We start from the raw sequence: 21619 nt of genomic DNA on the forward strand, positions 1-21619 counted from the left end.
CGTCACCTTAAACAAGGCTTATACTGTCCCTCTTCTTCTTACTGTTTGTTGAGGTTTAACCTCAGCTGGCAACTAAAGACCATGTAGCTGTTTGCTCACTGCTACCCCCACCCCCTGGGATGAGGAAGAGATAACAGGAAAAAAAAGGTAAAACCCATTATTTGATACAACAACAGTTTAATAATTGAAATAAAATAAAATATAATAGTAATTAATAAATATATATTAATATAATGAAAAAGGAGGGAACACAAAGAGCTATAAATAAACCCAAGAAAGACAAGTGATGCATCGTGCAACTGCTTGCCATGCCTGTCCAATACCCATCCCATACCCAGGCAGTGACTGGCAACTTCCAGACAATTTCCCACAGTTTATGTACAAACATGATGTTCTATGGTATGGAATATCCCTTTGGCCAGTTCGGGTCAGCTCTCCTGGCTGTGCTCCCTACTGCTTCTTGTGCAGCTCCTCACTACCAGAACACAGAAAGCTGAAAAACCCTTGATTTTTGGCAAGCTCCACTAGCAACAACTAAACCATCAGTGTGTTATCAACATTATTCTTATTCTAAATTGAAAACATAGGAATGTACTGGCTCCTGGGAAGAAAATAAATTCTATACCAGCCCAAACTGGGATACTGTGGCTCCCACAGAGTGAATGTCCGTAGGACCAAGGATGAGCTGTGGGACAGAGGTGATTCTCCAACAGTGAGCTGCAAGACCAAAGTGTGTATGTCCCATGCAGAGCTGCAAGAATTAAATGTGTGTCCCCAAAACTGAGCTGCAAGAGCAAAGTGAGACACAGAGAGGAGAATTCAGGAAGCGGGTGGATGCTGGCAGCCTGCTGCCACACAAGGTTTGGTAGGCAGGCACAATGCATAACCTGCACAATCTCCAGGTACACCTGGGATCTTGCAAAGACTGATGAAAATCTTTGGGCAAGTTTTTCTGGTCATGAGGACAACCCCACACTGACAGGGGTTCCTTCCCTGTAGTCTGACAAAACCAACACATCCCTGCACACTGTGCATTTGGAGAATAGAGAGATCTATCTCTTTGCAGCCCCACATGCCAGTCTGAGCTCACGGTGGAGATACTTGCACTGAAGAACACCAAAGCTGGCTTTCACAAAGGCTCTTGTTTTAAAGATTTAAAGTAGAATTGCTTAATCCTTACATTGCTGCTTAAAGACTATGTGAGCAGCAAAGCTGTAGCTCTTATGATGTCTCTTTAAACGAAACACAAGGCCTTGATCTCCACAGGTCTCACAAGTGTGCCCCTTGCCCTTAATTCCTGTGAAATCTTAGGAAAAATAAGGAAATCAATTACGAATAGCAAGTGGGTGGCTTAACAGCTTGTCAATGATGTGTTTTGCACCATGATGCCAAGGGTGTGGTATGTGAGCCAGGAATTAGGCAAGAGACAGCAGCAGGATATGGGAGAGCTCAAGGCCTGCTGACACATACAGGAGTGTATTGGCTGCAGGGGGCCAAACTGGATGCAGTTTAGTCTGTATCAGATGAAGGACATGCTACCTGCCCTTTTTCACTTCAATTTTCCTATCTAGAGATTCTTTGTTTGAATATAAACTAAGAGGTACGCGGTGGGTTCAGGTATCACAGTAATAAATTAACACCGTGGGAGCTATTGACATCTCTATCTCATTTGTCACGTGGAGATTAAATTAGTCAATAGTTCAAAAATAAATAAAGGTAGATTTAAAGGAAAGAAGAACCTTAGATCTTATGACTTCTATCAAAATACATGTCATGGCTAAAACCCTGCCAGCAGTTAAGCACCACATAGCCACTTGCTTATTCCCTGGCAGTGGGATGGGAAAAAAATCAGAAAAGTAAGAAAGCTCAAGGACTGAGATAGAGACAGTCTAATAGGAACACAAGCAAAGCAAACCAAGGAATTTGGAATTCATTCACCCCTCCCCGAAGACAGCCAGCTGTTCAGTCATCCTCAGGAAAACAGGGCTCTATCAAATGTAATGGTGACTTGAGAAGACAAACGCCATCACTCCAAACATCCTCCCCTTTCTTCTTCACACAGGTTAATACACTGAGCATGATGCCATATGGTGTGGGATATCCCTCTGGTCAACTGGGGTCAGCTATCCCAGCTCCTTGTGCTCCTCCAGCCTCTTCACTGGGAGGATGAGGAGCAGAAAAGGTTTTGACTCTGTATTAGTGCTGCTCAGTGACAATGAAAACGTTCCTCTGTTATCAAGACTGTTTTCAGGACAAACCCCAAACATAGGCCCAAACCTGCCACTGTGAAGAAAATTAACTCTATTGCAGCCAATGCCAGCACCTTCTCCACCCCTTATTCCATACCATTTATGTCATGCTCAGGTCTGGAATATCCCCTTGGCCAGTCTGGGTCAGCTGTCCTGGCTGTGCTCCCTCCAGGCTGCCGTGCAGCTCCGCACAGGCAGAGCATGGGAAACTGAAAAGCCCTGGACTTAAGGGAAGCACTACTTAGCAACAACTAAAACATCAGCATGTTATCAACGTTATTTTCAAACTGAATCCATAACACAGCACTGTACTAGCTACTTGGAAAAAAATTAACTCTATACCAGCCAAAACCAGGAAATACTTACAGTGGGAGGTATGGAAATGCTGTTACCTGTATCAGCAGGAAAGGCAAAGTGTCCCTGCTGACTTTTATACTATATTGCTATGTCCCATATCACCACCACCTCATCTCCTTCATACCTCCAGGATTTAGCCCATCAGAGGAATTTTTAAAATGCAGCAGCCTTTAGGTCACAGTGTAACAAGCAAATTCTGTTTTGGCAGGAAAAGGACACAAATGGGTTTCTAATACTTCCACTGGGAAAAAACATTTATTTGATCATAGCAGGAACAGGTGGCTTTGTTAGCTACACAAGCTCATTCTACAATGTTTACAGGCTGGCTGCTTCTCATTTTATTGGCTGACAGTTCAGCTTCTAAGTATCTGATTTTGTTAGCAGAAATTCAAATTGATCAGTTAAGTTTTATACTGAATAGTTAAAGCAATCATGACACTGAGCAAACTCGAAATATATTAAATACACCTTTCCAAGTGGTGGAATGCACAGACATGTATGTTATCATCTCAAGCAGAAAACATTCTCTGTTGTGTTTTCTGAGATTTTCCAAGCTCTGTCTGCAAAAAAAGCAATGTCACTTTGCCACACTCTTCCACACCTCTCCAAAGGTATCCATGTTGTTGTGAAATGACAAACTCCATGTGACACAGGAATGTTGCACTTTACTGGAGGTATCAATAAATCCACCAGCATTGCACAAGTGAAGAAAGACCACACAGGATACTAAACAAAAATAAACACATGGTCACAGCATGGGAAGTGAAACAGGAAGCACTGAAGGAATCAACAAATCATTCCAATATTAATTCCTGATTGCCTCTGGATTCCCAGGATTTCTTGGGTCAAGACACTCAGTGAGTATGTGACTTGGCTGGTTTGAGCTGACCAGACACCTGTTTTGGTTGACCTTCCAAAAAGACAGATGGAAGCAGAGCTGTAGCTGTACAGGACCAACTGTCCTGTACAGTGTCCTCAGAAGAAACAGTCACAGGAGCCAAGGAAAGTTCTAGTTGGCATACAACCTAATCCTCCACTGAAACAGCTGAGTACAAAACCTCTCACAATTTTTAGTATGTATTGAAACGATCATTTACTTACCTGGGTTCTTTCTGTGCTGACTAAAATAGCCATCTATCCTTTAATCTTATGTGAAACATGTATTCATCAGAAGTAAAAAATACCCCTTGATATCCTGTCATGAGAAGTGGAAAATGTCTCTTGCTTATTTGTAGGTAGAAATCAAAGAGTTTAGGATAAAAGAACAACTTAAAACACCTTCTTAATCCTGCATGCCAAAGCCGAGATAAGCCACAGATAATAAAGCTTTTTTCTTAAGAGAGGAGTGAAATTCAGGAGACTATAGTTTCACCTGACAGCCTCAGCCCCTACACCAGTTATGAAGCTGGCCAGTAAATTACCAGCTGTGTTCCCAATTCTCTTCTGTAACTTATTGTCCCAAACCCATGACAATTTTGCTTTTCAATCAGAAAAATAAGGTACTCTATCCCTGAAAGTGTTCACAGCCAGGCTGGATGGGGCTTTGTGCAACCTGGTCTAGTGGAAGGTATCTCTGCCCATGGCGGGGAAGTTGGAATCAGATGATCTTTAAGGTCTCTTTCAACTCAAATCATTCTATGACCTGCAGGATGGACAAGTGGGGTGGGTTTTTTTTGTGTGTGTGTGTTTGTTTTTATGGGGTTTTTTTTAAAAATTTAAACTTAAGATATAGTGTAATAGGAATACATAAAATAACCAACATGTGCTTAACAGTAAAAATCCTAAACATCTTCCTAAAGCAACAACCATTTCCTCCTGGTTGGCAAAAAACCACATCCCCAGCTTCTCTTGGAAACTGAATGGAAAATACTTGTGAATTGACAGTGATCCTTTAGTTGCTTCCAGTGCTGCCAGAAAAGATCAGCTTCACTGGAAACAGTTCACTTGCCAAAAAGAAGTTTCTCTCACCTACCCTTTGGCTTCACTAAGGATGTTTGAGGTTTCCCCTGACCCCACGAGGCTGTCTCCTATGGCAGCAGTGCAAACATCAACACTGCCAACAGCCTCTGAAGCCTTCCACTGAGCAGGCACAGCAGGACTGGAACTTCAGTGACTCAGGCACAGCCACAAATGCTCCAGAGACAAAGGGCCACGAGCAATATTCTGTAAAATGCACGTACACAGAAACCAGGGTGAGTATCATATAGGGCCAGGGTGGAACATGGTACTGTCAGGCAAGCAGGATTTGCTCCATCTGGCAGTCAGACTGGTAAAGCAAAGTAAAACCCATAAACTGAAATCTTAATGACAAGTAAGTTCTATTTTTCATTCAGTACTCCAATAAGCAATTGCAGAACCAGGATGAAGCAGATTTTTCTTAAGGATACGTGAGGAAAATGAGGCATGAAGAAGAAGGAAAAAGGAGATGAAAAAAGCACCAAGCTGCCTTGTTGCTGACTGTATGCTCCCTCTCCCCAGTTATCTGATATATCAAGCTCGGAAATTGCTGTCAGTAGCAGCAGAGATACTTTTCTAATTCAATAACTGAATGGGAGCAGTAGAAGGACAGGGAAAAAAAGAACAGCCCCACACAGTACAGCCCTCTCATGCCCTGGACTTGCTGCCCCCGGCCCTCCTTCCACCCCCTCCCCATTCTTTATTTGCTCCCTTCCTTCCGTCCTTCCTCTCATGTTCCCCAGCTGCCATTTCAGAGCTGCCTTTCCCTGGCCACCCCCTCAGCCTCAGCTGCTTTCGACACCCACTGCATCGCTCTGCATATGAAAATGAGCTGTCACATTTTCCAGCCTCTGAAGCAAGAGATTATTTTTGGGAGAGGTGGTTTTGACAGTTCTGCTCTCTAACTCAAAGGCAGAGCACAGGGCAGGGGGAGAAGAGAAGATACAGCAGCTGAGCACACATGCAGGGCTCCTGGCTGTGCAATTAGAAAGGACCAGAGGTCTCTGGGGGGACAGAAAGCTCCTGTGGACTGTGGAGTCAAGGAACAGATATGTCTCCTCACATCTGAGGACTGCTCTTTCCTGAGCCAAGGCCAGCTGCTACCAACACAGCTACAGGACATGCCACTGAGATGACAGTCAAGGCTGCTCATGGAGGACAGGCACAGCAAACCCCCTCTCCACCCTCTCACAAAGTCCTTCACCCCATCTGCATCCCAATCCCCCCCACCACCAGGCAGTCTCTTACAGAGCCCATACTCCCTGCCAAACCCGGAAGCCATCTGAAGACCTGGCCTACACGAGGGGAAATGTAACAGATTTTTGACCTACCAGCCCAACCTCAGTCTTTCTGTGTATTTCGACTGCATCTGGTCAGTGCACAAGGCAAAACCTGCAGGGCCCTGCACCTGGATGGCGGCAGCAGCAGACAAGCATTGACATAGTGGGAACAAAGCCCAAGGGTGAGAGGAGACTCTCACTCAGCAGAATGAGCAGAAGGCTTCCTGAGTAACCAGACAAGCAGACAGAAGAGAGGTGTGGCTGCAGAGGGCTGCTCTGGAAATTAAAGTTGAAATAAGCTGGTTTAAAGAAGCAAAGAAAGAGGACAGTTGGGGAGGCAGGGCTGGAAACAACAGTGGCTGAAGGTGTCAGAGGAGGAGGAATACAATAGGGAGGATCCAGAAATGGTGGAGTAGGCAGCAGGATCTGAATGGCCCTATGCGATGTAGAGCAGGCTCTGGAGAGTGCAGGTTATTGGGAATGGCCACAGGGAGAGGCTTTCATGGAGCAAAAGCAGTACAGACATCATGGGAAGGAAGGTGCATTAAGAGGTATTAAGACACACTGCGTGTGCCGGGGCACATGAGATTGGCAGCTGGAACAGGCAAGCCAAGAGGGCCTGTGGAGAATCACTGCTGGAAGGGATGCCAAGAGCAGCAAGGATGATCCTGCAGCACACACAGCAACAAAGAGCTGAAATGGCTTATAGGGAAGCCAAGAGGAGGATGGGCAAGGACATAAAGCAAGGACGGGAGAGAGAAGAGTGGGAAGAGAACAAAACACAACAGGCCACCTGAAGCATGAGCTGCCATTGCAAGTCAGCCCTTTATTTTCTCATAGTCACGCCACAGCAGAGTCGAGAAGTACCTGTCAGTGTTGGATCATAACTTGCTTCACATCATATAAATGAAAAGAGAGATGGCCAAAACTCCAAAGTATTAACAGCTTTGCTCAGTGTCCCCTGAAAGTCACCCTTATGACAAGTCTAAAAGGCACATGAGCAAGCTTAAACATCACTATGATAATTTCCCCTTTCCATTTTATATGAAAATAATTGTATTCCCATTAAAGAGCACTTCACTTATAGAAAATTACTGCAGAATCACCATAACTTCTTCCAACCATAACTTCTTCCAACAGCACACATCTTCAGCATGTTGCCATAGCAAGCAAACTAAAAATGGTGACGGTATTTCATGTTACAAATCTTCTGTTCATGTTAGACGGTGGATTTTTAACACTGAAGTTCTTACTGTATCAGTAAAACATTTGTATATGCATTACATACAAGTAAGGGTGAAACAGTGACAACTTTCTGCTGAATGTAGAGAAACTATTAGTTTTGTAAGTGAACTTATCATGTAGGCTGGTGCAACTTTTACAGATTTAGTTTTAGTGGCAGTATGTTTCAGATGAGATTTCAGAATGTTTTAAATAAAAGTACTTACAATCACAAAAACTATGAGAAAACTTGCCATAAACAGAAAACACAGAATTTCACCAAGAACTATTGAGGTTTTGTTCCACAACCTTTATTTCAGCCAGGGCAGATGCATTTGTGAGCAAGGAGCTCTTTCCCCAGCTGCGCCTGGTGTGACAGTAGCACCTTCTGGCAAAGGACAGCCTGTTCTGGGAGCCAAGCAACCATTTTATCAACATTTCTTTCCCTGTTGATTTCAGTGTGAAACAGACAGTAAACACACTTTCTCCTGTTTCTCCACCCAGAGATGTGGGATCCAATGGAGTAATTTCTAAACAACTGTTTGCTGCTAGTAGTGAAAGGAGTTTGGATCATCCTGAATTGAATTCTCTTTTGGGAATTCCTTCTAGATAAGACAGTCAAGCCAACCCATTTCCCTCCAGGCACGGCAGGGATCTTATAAAATCTGTCAGAAATTAAGGCAGATACCCAGGCTGCACAACAGAAACAGATGAGAGATGCAGATTTCTCTCTAGTGGCATGTTTTCCTACAGGTGCCAATTGTGGCAGCTGTAGGAGCAAAGAGAAAGGGATCCCACCTTGGCAGCCTGCTGCAACGGACAGAGTAGGAGAACATATCCCATGAGATGTGTCTGGGGTACCACTGTGAAGCCAAATAAATAACAGAGTTTCCACCTGTACAATCTATCAGTTGAGATACTGGAATTAAAGCAATATTTTTTAAAAAGTGTCTTCCTGGGAATAAAATTATCACTCTTTTGTCAATACATGTATTTGAAATGATTAAGTATTACTTTAAATTACATACATCTATGGTCACGCTTTGCAATATTTATATTTATATTCTTTTTCTATCTTCAGGCTGAAGAAACTGCTCATTTCTTGCACGTTGGTTTTTGTATTGTTGTTTTGTTTTGATTTTTTTTCTCAGGCACAACTAAACTCTCTGGGACAGGTGTTTCTTGTTTCCTTGCTTTCCAACTAGTTACAGGAACACATCACCTGCTGCCAGACCCTTCTGCAACTTGGGATTGGCTGACATGGGGAAGAATTAAGCAGAATGAAAGAATAGGACCATTACACCATTGAAAAGGGGAAGGACAAGAAGAATGACATAATCACAAAACAATTAGGTTTGAAAAGGCATCTGAAACCTTTGACTGAACACCACAATGCCAACTGGACCATGGTACTGAGTGTCACTTCCAGTCCTTCCTTAAACACCCCCAGGGATGATGACTCTACCACCTCCCCGGGCAGCCCATTTCAGTGCCTAATCACCCTTTAAGTGAAGAAATTCCTCCTAACTCAACCTTGAACATCCTCTGTCACTGCTTGAGGCTGTCTTCTCATCCTGTTGCTTGTTGCCTGGGAAAAGAGCTTAACCCCCACCCAGCTACAACCTTTCCCAAGGAAGTTATAGAGAGCAATAAGGTCACCCCCGAGATTCCTTCACTCCGGGCTAAACACCACAAGCTTCCTCAGCTGCTCCTCACGAGACTGGTGCTCTAGACCCTACCTTAGCTCAGCTGTCCTCTGGACTCTGTCCAGCACCTGCCCATCCTTCTTGGATTGATGGGCCTTGAACTGGGCACAGCACTCAAGGTGTGGCCTCACCAGTGCTGAGTACCTGAGGAGGGTGGCTGTCCTGGTCCTGCTGGCCACACTATTGTTGATCCAGGCCAGGATGCCATTGGCCTTCTTGGCCACCTGGGCACACACTGCCTCATGTTCAGTGGCTGTTGACTAGCACCCCCAGGTCCTTTTCTTCTGAGCAGCTTTCCAAACACTCTACCCACAGCAAGGAATGCTGCTTGGGGTTTTGTGGACAAAATGTAGGACCCAGCAATTCTCCTTACTGAACCTCATACCACTGCCTTTGGGCCATTGATTCAGCCTGTCCAGATCCCTCTGCAGAGTATTCCTACCTCACAGCAGACTGACACACCCAGCTTGGTGTTGTCTACAAATTTACTGGGTCCCTCATCCAGATCATCGGTGAATAAAATTGGATGTAGCACCATTCACCACCACTCTCTGGCCTGGCCATCCAGTCAGTTTTCAACTCAGTGGAGAGTTTGCCTCTCCAAGCCATGGGCTGCCAGCTTTTCCAGGAGTACGATGGAGTCGAAAGCTTTCCTGAAGTCCAGGTAGATGACATCTACAACCTTCCTGTCATCTACCAGGCAGATCACCTGGTCATAAAATGAGATCAGGTTGGTCAAGCAGGACCTGGCTTTCCTAAACCATCCTGGCTGGGACTCATCCCTTGGTTGTCTTGTATGTATCACATGATTGCACTCAAGATGATCTGTTTCACAGCCTTGCTGGGCACTGAGGTGACAGGCTGACAGGCCTGTAGTTCTCTGGATCCACCTTCTGGCCCTTCTTGTGGATGGGTGTCACACTAGCCAGCTTCCAGTCATGTGGGACCTGCCTGATAAATGATGAAGAGGGGCTTGGTGAGCTCTTCCACCCACTCCCTCATCACCTTAGGATGAGTCCAATCCAGTCCCATAGACTTGTAAGCATCTAAGCAGCACAGCAGGTGACTGTTTCCTCCTGAATTACAGGGCATCCATTCTGCTCCGTGTCCCTGTCTACCAGCTCAGGAGTCCTGAGGATAACTGATCTTACTGTTGAAGACTGAGGCAAAGAGGGTGTGGGGGGGAAAAAAAAAAAGGAAAATGCTCTGACCAAATGACACTAGACCACTTATGAGGAGAAGGAGCAGGGGAGATAATCTCTTATGTGAGGCTGAATAAGTAGGAGGAAAGAGACTGAACTATAACGAAGCCTCAATAGCATTTCTAGAGCCCAACACCAGTCACAGCTGCAGCCTGGCCTGAATCGGGCTCCTCAGGTCCTGACACACACAGCCGCTCTTTCTGCTTTCATTATAACTTTCTGACGAGAAAAAGAGCCCGCCTTCAACCCTCCACGGAGCAGAACGGACCACACGGCTCTCGCCCTCCCGGCGCGGCGCAGCCGGCGGGGTAGCGCGGTCAGCAGTGACCCAGCTAAGCCGCAGCTGTCCCCGAGCCGGCCGGGCGGCAGCAGCCGGGGGGCGGGCGAGGCAGCCGCGGGCAGACACGGCCGAGCCCCGCGGGGCCGACCTGTCTGCGGTCTCCTCAGACTGCGGTCTCCTCCGATCTCCCGCCAACAGCAGCGCCCTGGGCTGACACGGACAGCACCGGGCGCCCCGGTACAGACTGGGGTGGCAGCGTCCTCCCCCACCCCAAGGGTGCTGCCAGGACACAGCAGCGGGTCCCCGGGCGCGCCCAGCCACGGGGATGGGCCAGAAAGGCCCGAGGAAATCGGAACGACCGCGCCGCTCTCTATCTCTCCCCCCCGCCCGCGGGCCCGCTTCACCTCAGCCAGGCGGGGAGCGGGGGCCGCGCCGGGGAGGCTGCTCCCTCCCCCGCCGCCGTGTGACCTCATGCAGGAGGAAGCGCCGGGCCGCCCCCGCCGCTCCCACACGGATGCCGGGGAGGGAAGGGAAGGGCACGGCAGGGGGGGCGGGGGCGGCCGCCCTGACTCAGCCGCCGGCGGGGACACGCCGCGCTGACACTCCGGCCACGCCGCCGCGCGGCCGCCGATCACGCGCGGCGGCCCGGCGCCCATTGGCCGCCGCCCCACACACCTTTGCCGGCGATTGGCCGGCGGGCGGCCGGGGGCCCCGCCCACCCCCCCGCGCGCGGGCCCGGGGGCGCCGCCGCCCGAGTGGGGAGCGGCGAACAAAAAGAGGAAAACCGGGAGAGCGGCGGCGGCACCTCGGGGCAGGCTCGGCTCCTCCGGTGAGCGACCCGGGCATCCCGGGGGGTCGGGACGGCTGGGACCGAGGGAGTCCCCGGGGGTGGTGCGGCACGGGGATCCCCAGGGCACCCCAGGGCACGTGCGGGGGCGACCCAGGATAGAAGGGACCGCGGACAGGAGATCGGGCTGGGGCGGCGGCTTGAGGGGCTGAGTCGCGGTGGGGGACTGGAGTTGCTGTAGTGGGCTGTAGGAGAGCCTCCCGCGTGGAGAGCCCTCCGCGGGGCAAGCCGGCGAGGAAAGCCGCGGGAGGGAGGGAAGAAGGGAGAGAAGCCGCCGAGAACCTGTTGGCAGCGCCGGTCCGGCGCCGTGCAGCCTCCTTTGCCTGAGTACCCGACCGGGTGCGGGCACTGGCCTCGGCAGCTGCATGTACCAGGTGGCAGCGGTGAGGGAGGAGGAGAAAGCCGGGGGGATCCCGGCGCCGCGCGGGGTGGGCGGCGCGGCGGCAGGGAAGCGGAGCGGCGCCGCGGGAAGAGCCGGCCGCCGCCCCCGTAACCCGCTTCCCGCAGGATCGCCGCTTCGCTTCCCTTCCCCCGCGACGGGAGGCGTCGGGTGTGGCGGCGCTGACCCCAGCCCGGCCCCCGCCCGCTGTGACGGCTCCTCCCGCCCGGGCTCCTTCCCTCCCGCCCGGGCTCCTTCCCCCCCGCCCGCCCTCACAGCCGGCCGCCGCCGCGCGCCGGAGGCGGGGGCGCTGCGCGGGGAACTGGGGGAAAGGTCGGCGCGCGGCGGCGCCCGATCACGCTTTGTTCAGATGCCCCGCCCCGGGCCGCGCCCTGCTCGCAGCGGGCCAATGGGAGCCCGGCGCGGCTCCGGGGGAGCCAATAGGGGAGGGCGGGGGCGGCGCGCGCGGAGGCGGCCGGCGGGGTGCGCTGAGGTGAGGGTGGCGCGCGCCCAACAGCCGGGAGCGGGGCCCGCGCCTGAGCCCCGCCCACAGCCCTGAGTGAGGGCCGGGCAGGGAATGCACAGAGAGAGGGAGGTGTGGCGGGCTACAGAGGGATGTGTGTGTGTAGCTCAGTTCTCCAAGCAGGTGATTCCTCTTGCATGTACGTGTGTGTGAGAGAGACCCTTTGAGTATTTTCTAGAACGTTTTTTGTTGCTAATACCTTTCGAAGAAAATATGAATCAGCCCCAATGCGGTTCTTTCTCAAGTGCCAAAATAAGCACAGTGCTGAGGGCTGAGAGTGTCCAAAGCAAAAATAGGAGGGTGGGATGGTGGAGGAAGTTTTGATTTACTTTTTTTTTGGGGGGGGGGTGTGTGAAGATTTTTCTTAAGTTCTCAGACACAGCTCTTGCAGTGTGGAATAACTTTAACATACTTAAGATTCAGAGTAGTTCTTTTGTCTCAAGTAATTATATTATTTTCATCTGATGGCCAGATTTCCTCACTAACAAATTCATTAAAATACTACATAAATAAGAAGGAAGGCAGGAAAATAGAGGTACATCAAGTGTCTTTATCTTGCACAGGTTGCCCTGTTTGCTTTTAGCAATGCCTTCTTACAAGCAGCTGCAAAATACTCAAGCTTAGCATCAGGTTTAAAGTTTCTTTTTTTTTTCTCGAACCAAAACAGAAGTAAGACATGGAGACAATGACTGAAAAACAGAGAGATACGAGGTATTTCTGGAACAATACGCCTGAAAAAAGTGATTATGAGGCTGTAGAAGCCCTTATTTCTATGAGTTGCAACTGGAAATCAGACTTCAAGAAACATGGAGAAATGAGACCCATAACTCCTGCCTCTGACATGTCAGAAGAAAGTGACGAGGCTTTGCTACCTGGAGCAGCAGACTTTAATGCCATACCAGCATTTGTAAGTTTTCCAATTTGTGTGTGCGCTCACTTGTTTTCAACAATCAGTGTGGTAATGTCCCGGTAACGTCCCTCACTTACTGTTTCTCTCTCTCCTGCACAGTGCCTGACCCCTCCCTACAGCCCTTCTGACTTTGAGATGTCACAGGTGATCCATCCGCTCGGCAAAGCGCTGTCCGAGGCTGCCAAGCCTCCTCTGGCCACACCTCGGAGAGAAGCAGAGAGGTCTGCGGCAGCCAGGCCTCTGAAAGCTCGAGTGACAAGTGTTATCCGCCACACGGCCGATGCCCAGCTCTGTGATCACAAAACCTGCCCCGTGAGAACAGCCAGCGTGCTCAAATACCAGGACAGTGCTTCAAGGGAAGCAAATAGGAAACAAAACGCCAAAGAAGAGCGCCCTGTGTGCTCTGCCGTGGCACCGAGTGGAGCCAGTGCTGAGACCAGTGAACTGTCGGTGGCAGAAGGAAGAACTGCAGAACCAGCTGTTGGTCCCGTGCCCTTGACAAAGCCCTTGGTGAGCAAGGAGGAGCCTGTCCCTGAACCAGCAGAGCAGCCAGCGGTGGCAGCGCCACTGTCTCCTGCCCAAGGTAGCGGAGCCCCCCCTGTGCCAGTGATTTGCCAGATGGTCCCACTGCCCACAAACAACAACGTTGTGACGGCTGTGGTGCCCAACACCGCGCCAAGCCAGCAGCCAGCTCTCTGTCCGCCCATGGTCTTCATGGGGACCCAGGTTCCCAAAGGTGCTCTCATGTTTGTTGTGCCCCAGCCAGTTGTGCAGGGCACAAAGGCTCCCATTGTTAGTCCAAATGGCACGAGACTCTCTCCTATTGCCCCCGCTCCTGGCTTTGTACCTTCTACAGCAAAAACCACTCCTCAGGCTGATTCTTCAAGAATAAGAAGTCACATTTGCGGCTACCCAGGATGTGGGAAAACGTACTTCAAGAGCTCCCATTTGAAGGCTCATGTCAGAACACACACAGGTTGGTTACTGCTGCTGCATGTTAAAATCTAATGCAGAAAACTGTGGTTGTATATACAGCTTGTTATAGCTGTAGCGATTACCGGATCTGTTAATGGAACAAATTGTGGGCCAGCAATGAAATACTTTTTTTTGCCAGCATGCATTATAATGCTGCCTAATCTCTGACGGGAAGTCTCCCTGAGGGGAAGTTGACTCAGCAGTTTGTTTGTGCTGGACTCGTTTCGTGTCAGAAGGGGTTCAGTAATGCATCTCTGGAAGCAAGGCCTTGCCCAACATGGAGTCATGCTTTCCAGGGTTAAAGATGCATTATTAGGCTTCTCCTCAGGAAAGCCTTTTCCCGAAGTGGGTAAAACTTGGGAGATTGTTTTATGAGAGGATGTGAGAATCCACTCCAAACTATTCCTGCTTTGGTTATTCTGAAGTAACTTCTCCAGCCTCAGCCCTTAACTGCAGTAGCAGAAAAAGTTCCGTGTATTTTCACACAGGCCCACAGTGCACTGCTAGAGCTCGGTTACATAAAACATCATTGCAGGCTGCGCTTTAGAGGGGAGTTTTGGGCCTGCTGAGTCATCATTATCCGCAGTTTACACGGAGCTGAGTGTTAAAATCAGCTGTCTTGAGATGTGAAGAGCATTTCAAACAATTGGGTTCCAGGGAATTTTTAACTTTTAACCCTTTCCCATACTACTTATGCTTGGGGATAATGAGTCTGCATGTTGAAATATTAATAAATAAACAGTTTTCCACATTTTGTGTGTATAATGCTTACGTAGATTTTTGACTCAGCTGCCCTAATAGAAACTTTCCTGCCAATTAAGTCAAATCCTGCCAGTTAAGGCAGTGGTGTTTATTGCTCAGTACTCACTGGGGTTTTTTTTCCCTTTGTAATTTCTTCCCTTCCAGGAGAAAAGCCGTTCAGCTGCAGTTGGAAGGGCTGTGAGAGGAGGTTTGCACGGTCTGATGAACTGTCTCGGCACCGCAGGACGCACACTGGGGAGAAGAAGTTTGCCTGCCCGATGTGCGAGCGGCGGTTCATGCGCAGCGACCACCTCACGAAGCACGCGCGGCGCCACTTGTCGGCCAAGAAGTTACCCAACTGGCAGATGGAGGTGAGCAAGCTCAATGATGCTGCCGTGCCGCCAGCATCCACCACCGCCCAGTGAAAGGACTTGCTCCGAAGACAGTGGAATTAACTGTTGTTGCAGGGAGAGGCCGGCTGAAAAAAAGGCTTTTTCTCCTGGTCTGTGGTTCTCCCACACTGGCTGCTGACAGCAGTACAGAGAGGCAAAGGCAGCCTGCGCTCAGTCACTGCAGGTGTTGCTGGGCGAACCAGTGGCTGACTGGAGTAGCGGGTGTCTTTTGCACTGGTGAGGAGAGAAAGAAAGGGAAGGCTCTAGAGCAGAGCAGCCACATTGTGCCAGTTTTGAATTTTGCAAATCACTTGTGTATGCTCTAGATCCAGTCCCATGCAAGTGTTTCTGAAGGTTTGTTGCTTATGCCTGACACCAACTCTAATTCTAGCTGTCAGTTATCCGTCTTCAGTAGGCGCAGACAAGGACAGCAGCAATGTACAGGGACAGGCTTGAAAGCCCAGAACCCACCTGCGTAAGATAATCTGAATCAATTTTGCTACTTCTGCCACCTTTGCTTGGTAGGAATCTTTTCCTCCTAACCGTTCTCCAGCCCCATCATAATCGACGATTTGGTGCCAGACTCCTGGAGATTTTAGGCATCTCCTCCTGCATGGGGTGGTTAACACACCCAGCTTTACACTGCTGTGTCCAGAGGGGCTTGGGATGGGCATGCAGGGGTGCTGCATGGGCAGTCAAAGGGCAGGAACATTTCTGAATCCTTATTCGCTTTGTAATGTTTTCCCAGCTGCTTTGGCAAGCTTTGTGATTGTTACACCTGGTTATACCTGGGCATCGCATGATGCTTCTGCTTTTGTGTTGCTTATGGTTTCCTTTCCACTTCACTGCACTTGTCATGAGCAGATAATGGGGCACCTTGAAGACAAACTTGGTAACTGTAGACTACTCTGGTTAATTAAAGAAGAAAACCAAGAATCTTAGGCTTCTTGATTGTGTTATTCTTTGAAAGGCGGTTAATGCTAAAATTGAAATGGATATATTATGTATTGTATTAAATTAGAAAGTTGTGATTCAAAGAGGAAAACAAGGCAGCAAAGACACCGGCCTAGAATTTAAACCAGCTTTTGTGACAATGCATCAATTTTCACTATTTGTATTTTATCATATTACGTTGAGGACACATATCAGAAAGTGAATGGTTTGAAAATAGTGTATTAGACCTGCTTTTTGTGACTACTTTAAAGATTTGCACATTTCTTATGTTGTACTTTATACTTTGTTTACAATAAACCAATTTTCTTTAATATCGACCTCTTTTTTTTTTTTAATTCATAGTGGAACTTATCCCTTTGCAAGGAAAACAACCTCAAAATAAAATTATCTTGACCAATGGAACACTATCTCTTAATTTTTTAATATTTATTAAGCCCACAGGAGTGGAATTTCAAGTCTGTGCTTACTACTCTGCATCTCCGTCTTGGTTTGGTTTTGGGTTTTTTGTCCCAGCTCTTCATCCTCCGCTTTTCTTCAGCACCCAAAGCTAATCATGCCTATGTGAGCCATTATGATGCTGATGAAAAGCATTTCCTTTTTGTTGGTGATTGCACTGCCTTCCCCAGGAAGGAACCCGGCCGTGTTCCTGATGGCCTGGCTGTGGGGCAGAGGTGGTGGCTGCTACCCCCAAGTGTGGGATCCAGGTCCCCTGTGGCCCTCCCCAGGGCCTGCGGGCATGTGGTGCTGGCACCAAGGTGGACTGGAGGTGGGGTCCAAGCTGGGGGTTTGCCTGCCCTATTAAAGCTGTCGCTGCAGGAATCCCCTGCCAGGAGGAGAGCAGGGAATTGCAGTTCTCCCATCTTAGGGCAGTGGCTGGGCAGCCTGGCTACTGTCCACTGCCCCTGTGTGCCAGTGGTGGCCATGGGTGCTGCTCTTGTGGGCTTTTCTGCCTCCTGCTCCAACTCCCCTGCCTCAGGGATCCCCAGATTTCACAATCACACGGATGCTGACTCACTGCCCTTCCCTGCTGTGGGCTTGGGGCAGAGGCACACCTTACCTTGTCCTGTGTGACACAGGGCCCTACGTAGGGAGCACCTGAGTCACTGCCCTTCTTGTTCCAGGTGGGAAATGCCATCATAGCCCGATGCAAAAGAGATGCTTCTTCCCCAGCAATGCAAGATGTGAGTTCCATTCCACCATCTTGCTTCTAGGTATTTCTCATTTCATGGCTATGAGATAAAATACTGTAACAGCTCTGAGACCTTTCCGCATCTGCAAATAGCCACTGGGCTAGGAATGAGGTACCCTCACTAGCTCTGCCTGGCACGCTGATCCTTGAATGCAGCTGTGCTTGAATGTGCTGCAGCCCTGCAGAGGAAGAGCATAAAGAATGTGCCATCTCCCCATCCTGCATCCTGCCCATGCGATGGCCCTGTCCCTCTCTGCAGTGCATACGGTGGGCTTTGAAACCCCTCTACCTCAGCATGGAGCTGAACTTAAATCTGACTTTCCAGGCAAACACTCTCATGCTGCCATGCAATAACAGAGGAATAAAGTGGTTTTCCATGCTGTGACCATCTCTGCTGCCTGTGTTTTCCGAAGTAAAAGCAGCTGCTGGTGCTTTTTGCGTAGCAACCCACTCTGGAGGTATGCACGGGCTATGCCCTGGGACCACCCGCTGGCTGCACTGCTGGGAGGCTGCTGAGGGAAGCTTGTTTCTGGCATGCTGTGAGCTAAATAAAATACAGATTTTCCCTCTAAATACAGAACTTAACAGCAAGAAGTGCACTTCTGGCTGGTTCCAGCTGAAGGCAGAGTCATAGTTGTGAATTTACCTCATGCCATTTCTAAAGCTCAACTGTGAAAGCCAGCTGGAAATTACATCAGCTATTTTGGGGTTTAATCCAAGGCTAACCTGAAAAATGTAGTTGAAATGGCATTATTAGACACCTTTTCAATGCTAACTTTATTGTGCAATCAAATCTGGCTGCAAAGTAGGAAGCATTATTTCTATGAGTTTTCTACAGATTGCTGTAAATAATTAGAACCTCCTTTTTCCTGTATGTAAAACAAAGGCACACCTCATTTTTTTCCTCCGCTTTGGCTTCCATGATGAAGCCAAACAGAAATGCAAACCAAGACACTCTCAGCAACCCCCACAATTAGTACTTGGTGGCCAACACCAGCTGGCGCTGGCTGTGGCAGGGCTTGCCAGGGTGGCCACGGCTGTCATTTGCTGTGCAGACACCTGGCTCTGCGGAGTTAATCCAAAGGGATCCAAGAGATAACATACATTCTAGGTAGAAGATTTTGGAAGTGTCTATAAACCCTCCAGCTTGCTGCTTAGCACTGCACTCTGAAGTGATGCACACACATAAAAGTTGATGCTGCAGTGCTGACATCGATTACAGGAGCTGGAGTGAGGCAAATTCCATGTCTCGGCTTGCAGCAGGAAAGAGCAGCAGGTGTGTCACAACAAATTGTCCTGGGAAAGGAGGGAGCTCGCCTCTGTGTCCAGAGCAAAGCAATACAACCCCACGTTGGGTGTGCCTCCCTTGGCACTGGGGGAGAGAAGGAGAAGGAGGTTGAGGGTGCCTGCCTGCCCTGGGTGTAGCACAGGCAGCTCATTCTGGCCACAAAACCGGCATCAACAGGATAGATTAGGGGGCTTAAGGTCGGGTTATCCCACCCAAACGGATCAGCAGTAGGGAACTGTGGTGCCAGGGCACCCTGCATATGTCCTGAGCACTCTGCAAGTGTTCAGGGATTTTAATCTCCAGAGAGGATGTAGAGAAGGCTGGAAAAAGCAAGCATTTTTCCTTGTGGTTTGGAAAAGAATAATTTCCATTACAGCAGGAGTATTTGTGGGAGGCTTAGATGCTCTAAGAGTGAACTAATATGTATTTTAAAAGAAGAAGGGTCCTGAGCTGGGTCAGCTTATCTGGACCCCCAGACGCAGCTGAGACAAGAACCAGGGCAGCCTGTCTACCCACCCTGCTTGGTGAGTGCAGCTTTCTGAGGTTTTCTTCCTGAGCTTTACCATTCAGCAGTGCTATTTCAAGACACCCTTAACAAAGCAGTCCTGTCATCCTGCCACAGGGTGTCTTCAGCCTCTGTGCCAGGTTGGGTGCCACAGTGCAGATGTGGCCTGTGCCCAAAGAGCTGAGAGGAAGGACTTTATCATCAGCTGGCCTGAGACTTGCACGCCACATGCAGCGACATCAGGTATTCCCTTGGCAGTTCCCCACTTTTACTGTAAATGGATGATTCATTTGTCTGCTTTGGCAACAAACTTGGATAACCAAGGAAACAATCTGTCAGAAAAGCTGGAGCACAAAATCAGGTCGAGAAATGATGAATGAATAAATGCACTATGGGCTCAAGCTTCTAGTTCTGTATCACAAATTTTCTGCAGGAAACTTTGCTTCTCCTGGAACATGTGGTCAGGGAGGGTAATATTCAGCTAGAACAATTGGGTTTAGGTCTTACAATGTAATTTAACACGTCCCACAGAGCTTCCATGTGTAGGAATATGGGGTTCTGGAATGCTTTCTGTTGTGCCCAAAAGAAAAAGTGATACTTTGGCAGTAAGAGAACAAGAGCAAAATACATCTTTAGCTGTCTTGTTATATTCATGAGAAGACAGGAGATAAACTTGCTAACTCACTTCCTGTGCTGTGATATAAAATCAGGTAATCATCGTATAAAATGCATTAAATAATTCAGAAGCTTTTTCAGCATAACACAGTTTTCACAAAACTTCATACTTGATTGTGTAGTATACTCTGAAAGTCAAAGTAGTTGTAGTTGTCTGAGGAAAAATAATTCTGTTGTTAGCATACTCTGAAAGTCAAAGTAGTTGTAATTGTTTGAGGAAAAATAATTCTGTTGTTACCATGACTTCATTTCAACTACTCAGAAGGTTTTGGTAGATGTCAAGGTACTTGCATGGCAACAACTTTCCAAAAAATGGTCACAGCCATGGCGGGGACTGCCCATGGACTAACAACTGTGGAGAGTCACAAGCACACCCTGCTCAGCTAAATATTCCCCAGAGCCTCAGCATAACTTATATGGCTTTGAATAGCTAGGACATATGGTCTCCTCTCTGCCCAGCTCACCTCCTGATTGCTTCCAACACATGCAAGAGGATCTGACATTTGTTAAGCCTACCTTTAAAAAAAAAAAACAAAACACAAAAAACCCAAAAAACCCAAAAACCCAGACCCTTCGCAACATTATCTTTATTGTCATCTGGGCTGAATTCCACACAGTTGTCACTGTTTAATGGTGAAGGCTGGGATCTTCTTAGGGAGAACCGGGAAACTGGCATGAGGTACTTATTGTGAGCAACAACCTCAGGCAGTTTAAACCCTACTGCTTGGGAAACAGAGCCTTTAATGTTTAATGCATGGCAGCCACTTGGAAAGAGCAACTCTCACCTCCCCTAAACGAAAAGAGAGAGTATTGCATGCAACCTGAATGGAATTAAAGAGAATACAGGATACAGAGAGTACCTTAATGGCCCAAAATGAAGGGTTATCAAAACATTAATGAAACTCCCATCCAGCAGACAATAAAGCAAGTCCCCTGACCACCCATCAGCCATCATGTAACACTGCCAGTTTCTGCACACCGGAGGAGCAGCTGCTAAATAAAAAAGCATTTAGGAGCCACAGCATAACAAGAGGGCACAGCAGCCATCTTCAAACAAGCTATGCAATCAGCTCAATGAAGACAGAACTCTTGATCAGCTGTAATCAGTACTCCTCTGGTAACCCTGACTGAGGCAGTAGGGACTGCAAATGCAGAAATGAGGACTAGGAAAACCAAAGGGATCCCACTGTTTGCAGCTTAGTGTGTTGTGCTGCTGCTGGTGTCTGGTTGCTATGCAGGTTGAGGGAGTAATTGCCTCTAATGCTCTTGGTTGAGCATAAGTGGTTTTATTTCCTTTTCTTATCCCCACCATTACCTGCCCTCACAGTGCCACACACGTGCTCTGAGATGTCAGGCTTCCTGCCTTCCTGGAGATGAGAGAACCTGTTCCTATGTGCAAGCGGCTGCATACTGTCCTAGGAAGAGGGGCTCCTCCCCACCCTGGGCTGTGTGGCACCTTACCAGGAAATCCCACCACAGGGAATTAGATTTCCCACTGGTACCACATCCCTTCTGCCTGCAGGTGACACTCACCCTGTCACCCCACTCTGCTCCTGGTTCTTCACCAGCTTCTTCCACCCAGACCAGAGCTTGGGGAATGGGAAGCCAGAAGCAGCCCTGTTGCGCGGCAGCCTTTGCTGGGGGCACTGGAGCAGCTTGAGCCTTGCATTGATGCTGCTGCCTGCAGCCCTCACTGGCCCTGACTCACGGCCTCACCTTCTCTTCCAGCACTGGCACTCACCAAACCCCCAGCCCGGATTGGCAGCAGTCCAAAACTGGGGGCTTTTCTCCTCCTGAAGCCTGGGAGGTGTTAGGGTCTTTGGGTTCTCACCTGGCTGCAGCTGAGGTGACCATGGAGCTTCCCATGTTGCCAGCAAAGCTGGCGGCTGCTCAGGACGGTGCTGTGATCACCTCCATGGCCTTTTGCTAGGAAACCATGCTGGCAAAAGAGTAATGCAATTTTTTGAAATAAAGGGAAATCTGTAGCATC

At 48.7% G+C, this 21619-nt stretch overlaps 1 protein-coding gene across 1 annotated transcript; it reads left to right on the forward strand.

Annotated features, from left to right (window-relative positions):
* The first annotated feature begins 10958 nt into the window (after positions 1 to 10958).
* KLF10 (KLF transcription factor 10) lies at positions 10959 to 16283 on the forward strand. The gene is made up of 4 exons (XM_066177712.1): positions 10959 to 11080; positions 12668 to 12907; positions 13010 to 13886; positions 14792 to 16283. Exons 2-4 carry the CDS (start codon positions 12677 to 12679, stop codon positions 15049 to 15051), a joined length of 1368 nt encoding a protein of 455 aa, XP_066033809.1. The 5' UTR covers positions 10959 to 11080; positions 12668 to 12676; the 3' UTR covers positions 15052 to 16283.
* The last annotated feature ends 5336 nt before the right edge of the window (positions 16284 to 21619 follow it).

Source organism: Chamaea fasciata, unplaced genomic scaffold (assembly GCF_029207755.1).
Source record: "Chamaea fasciata isolate MVZ Bird 193981 ecotype frontalis unplaced genomic scaffold, bChaFas1.0.hap1 SCAF_1, whole genome shotgun sequence".
Lineage (NCBI taxonomy): Eukaryota > Metazoa > Chordata > Aves > Passeriformes > Sylviidae > Chamaea > Chamaea fasciata.

Excerpts from the sequence above, each read along its gene's own strand:
- KLF10 (XM_066177712.1), top strand. The coding sequence starts at position 12,677 with ATGGAGACAATGACTGAAAAACAGAGAGATACGAGGTATTTCTGGAAC. Across the intron at positions 12,908-13,009 it reads TTAATGCCATACCAGCATTT|TGCCTGACCCCTCCCTACAG; the intron begins GTAAGTTTTCCA and ends TCTCCTGCACAG. Across the intron at positions 13,887-14,791 it reads TCATGTCAGAACACACACAG|GAGAAAAGCCGTTCAGCTGC; the intron begins GTTGGTTACTGC and ends CTTCCCTTCCAG.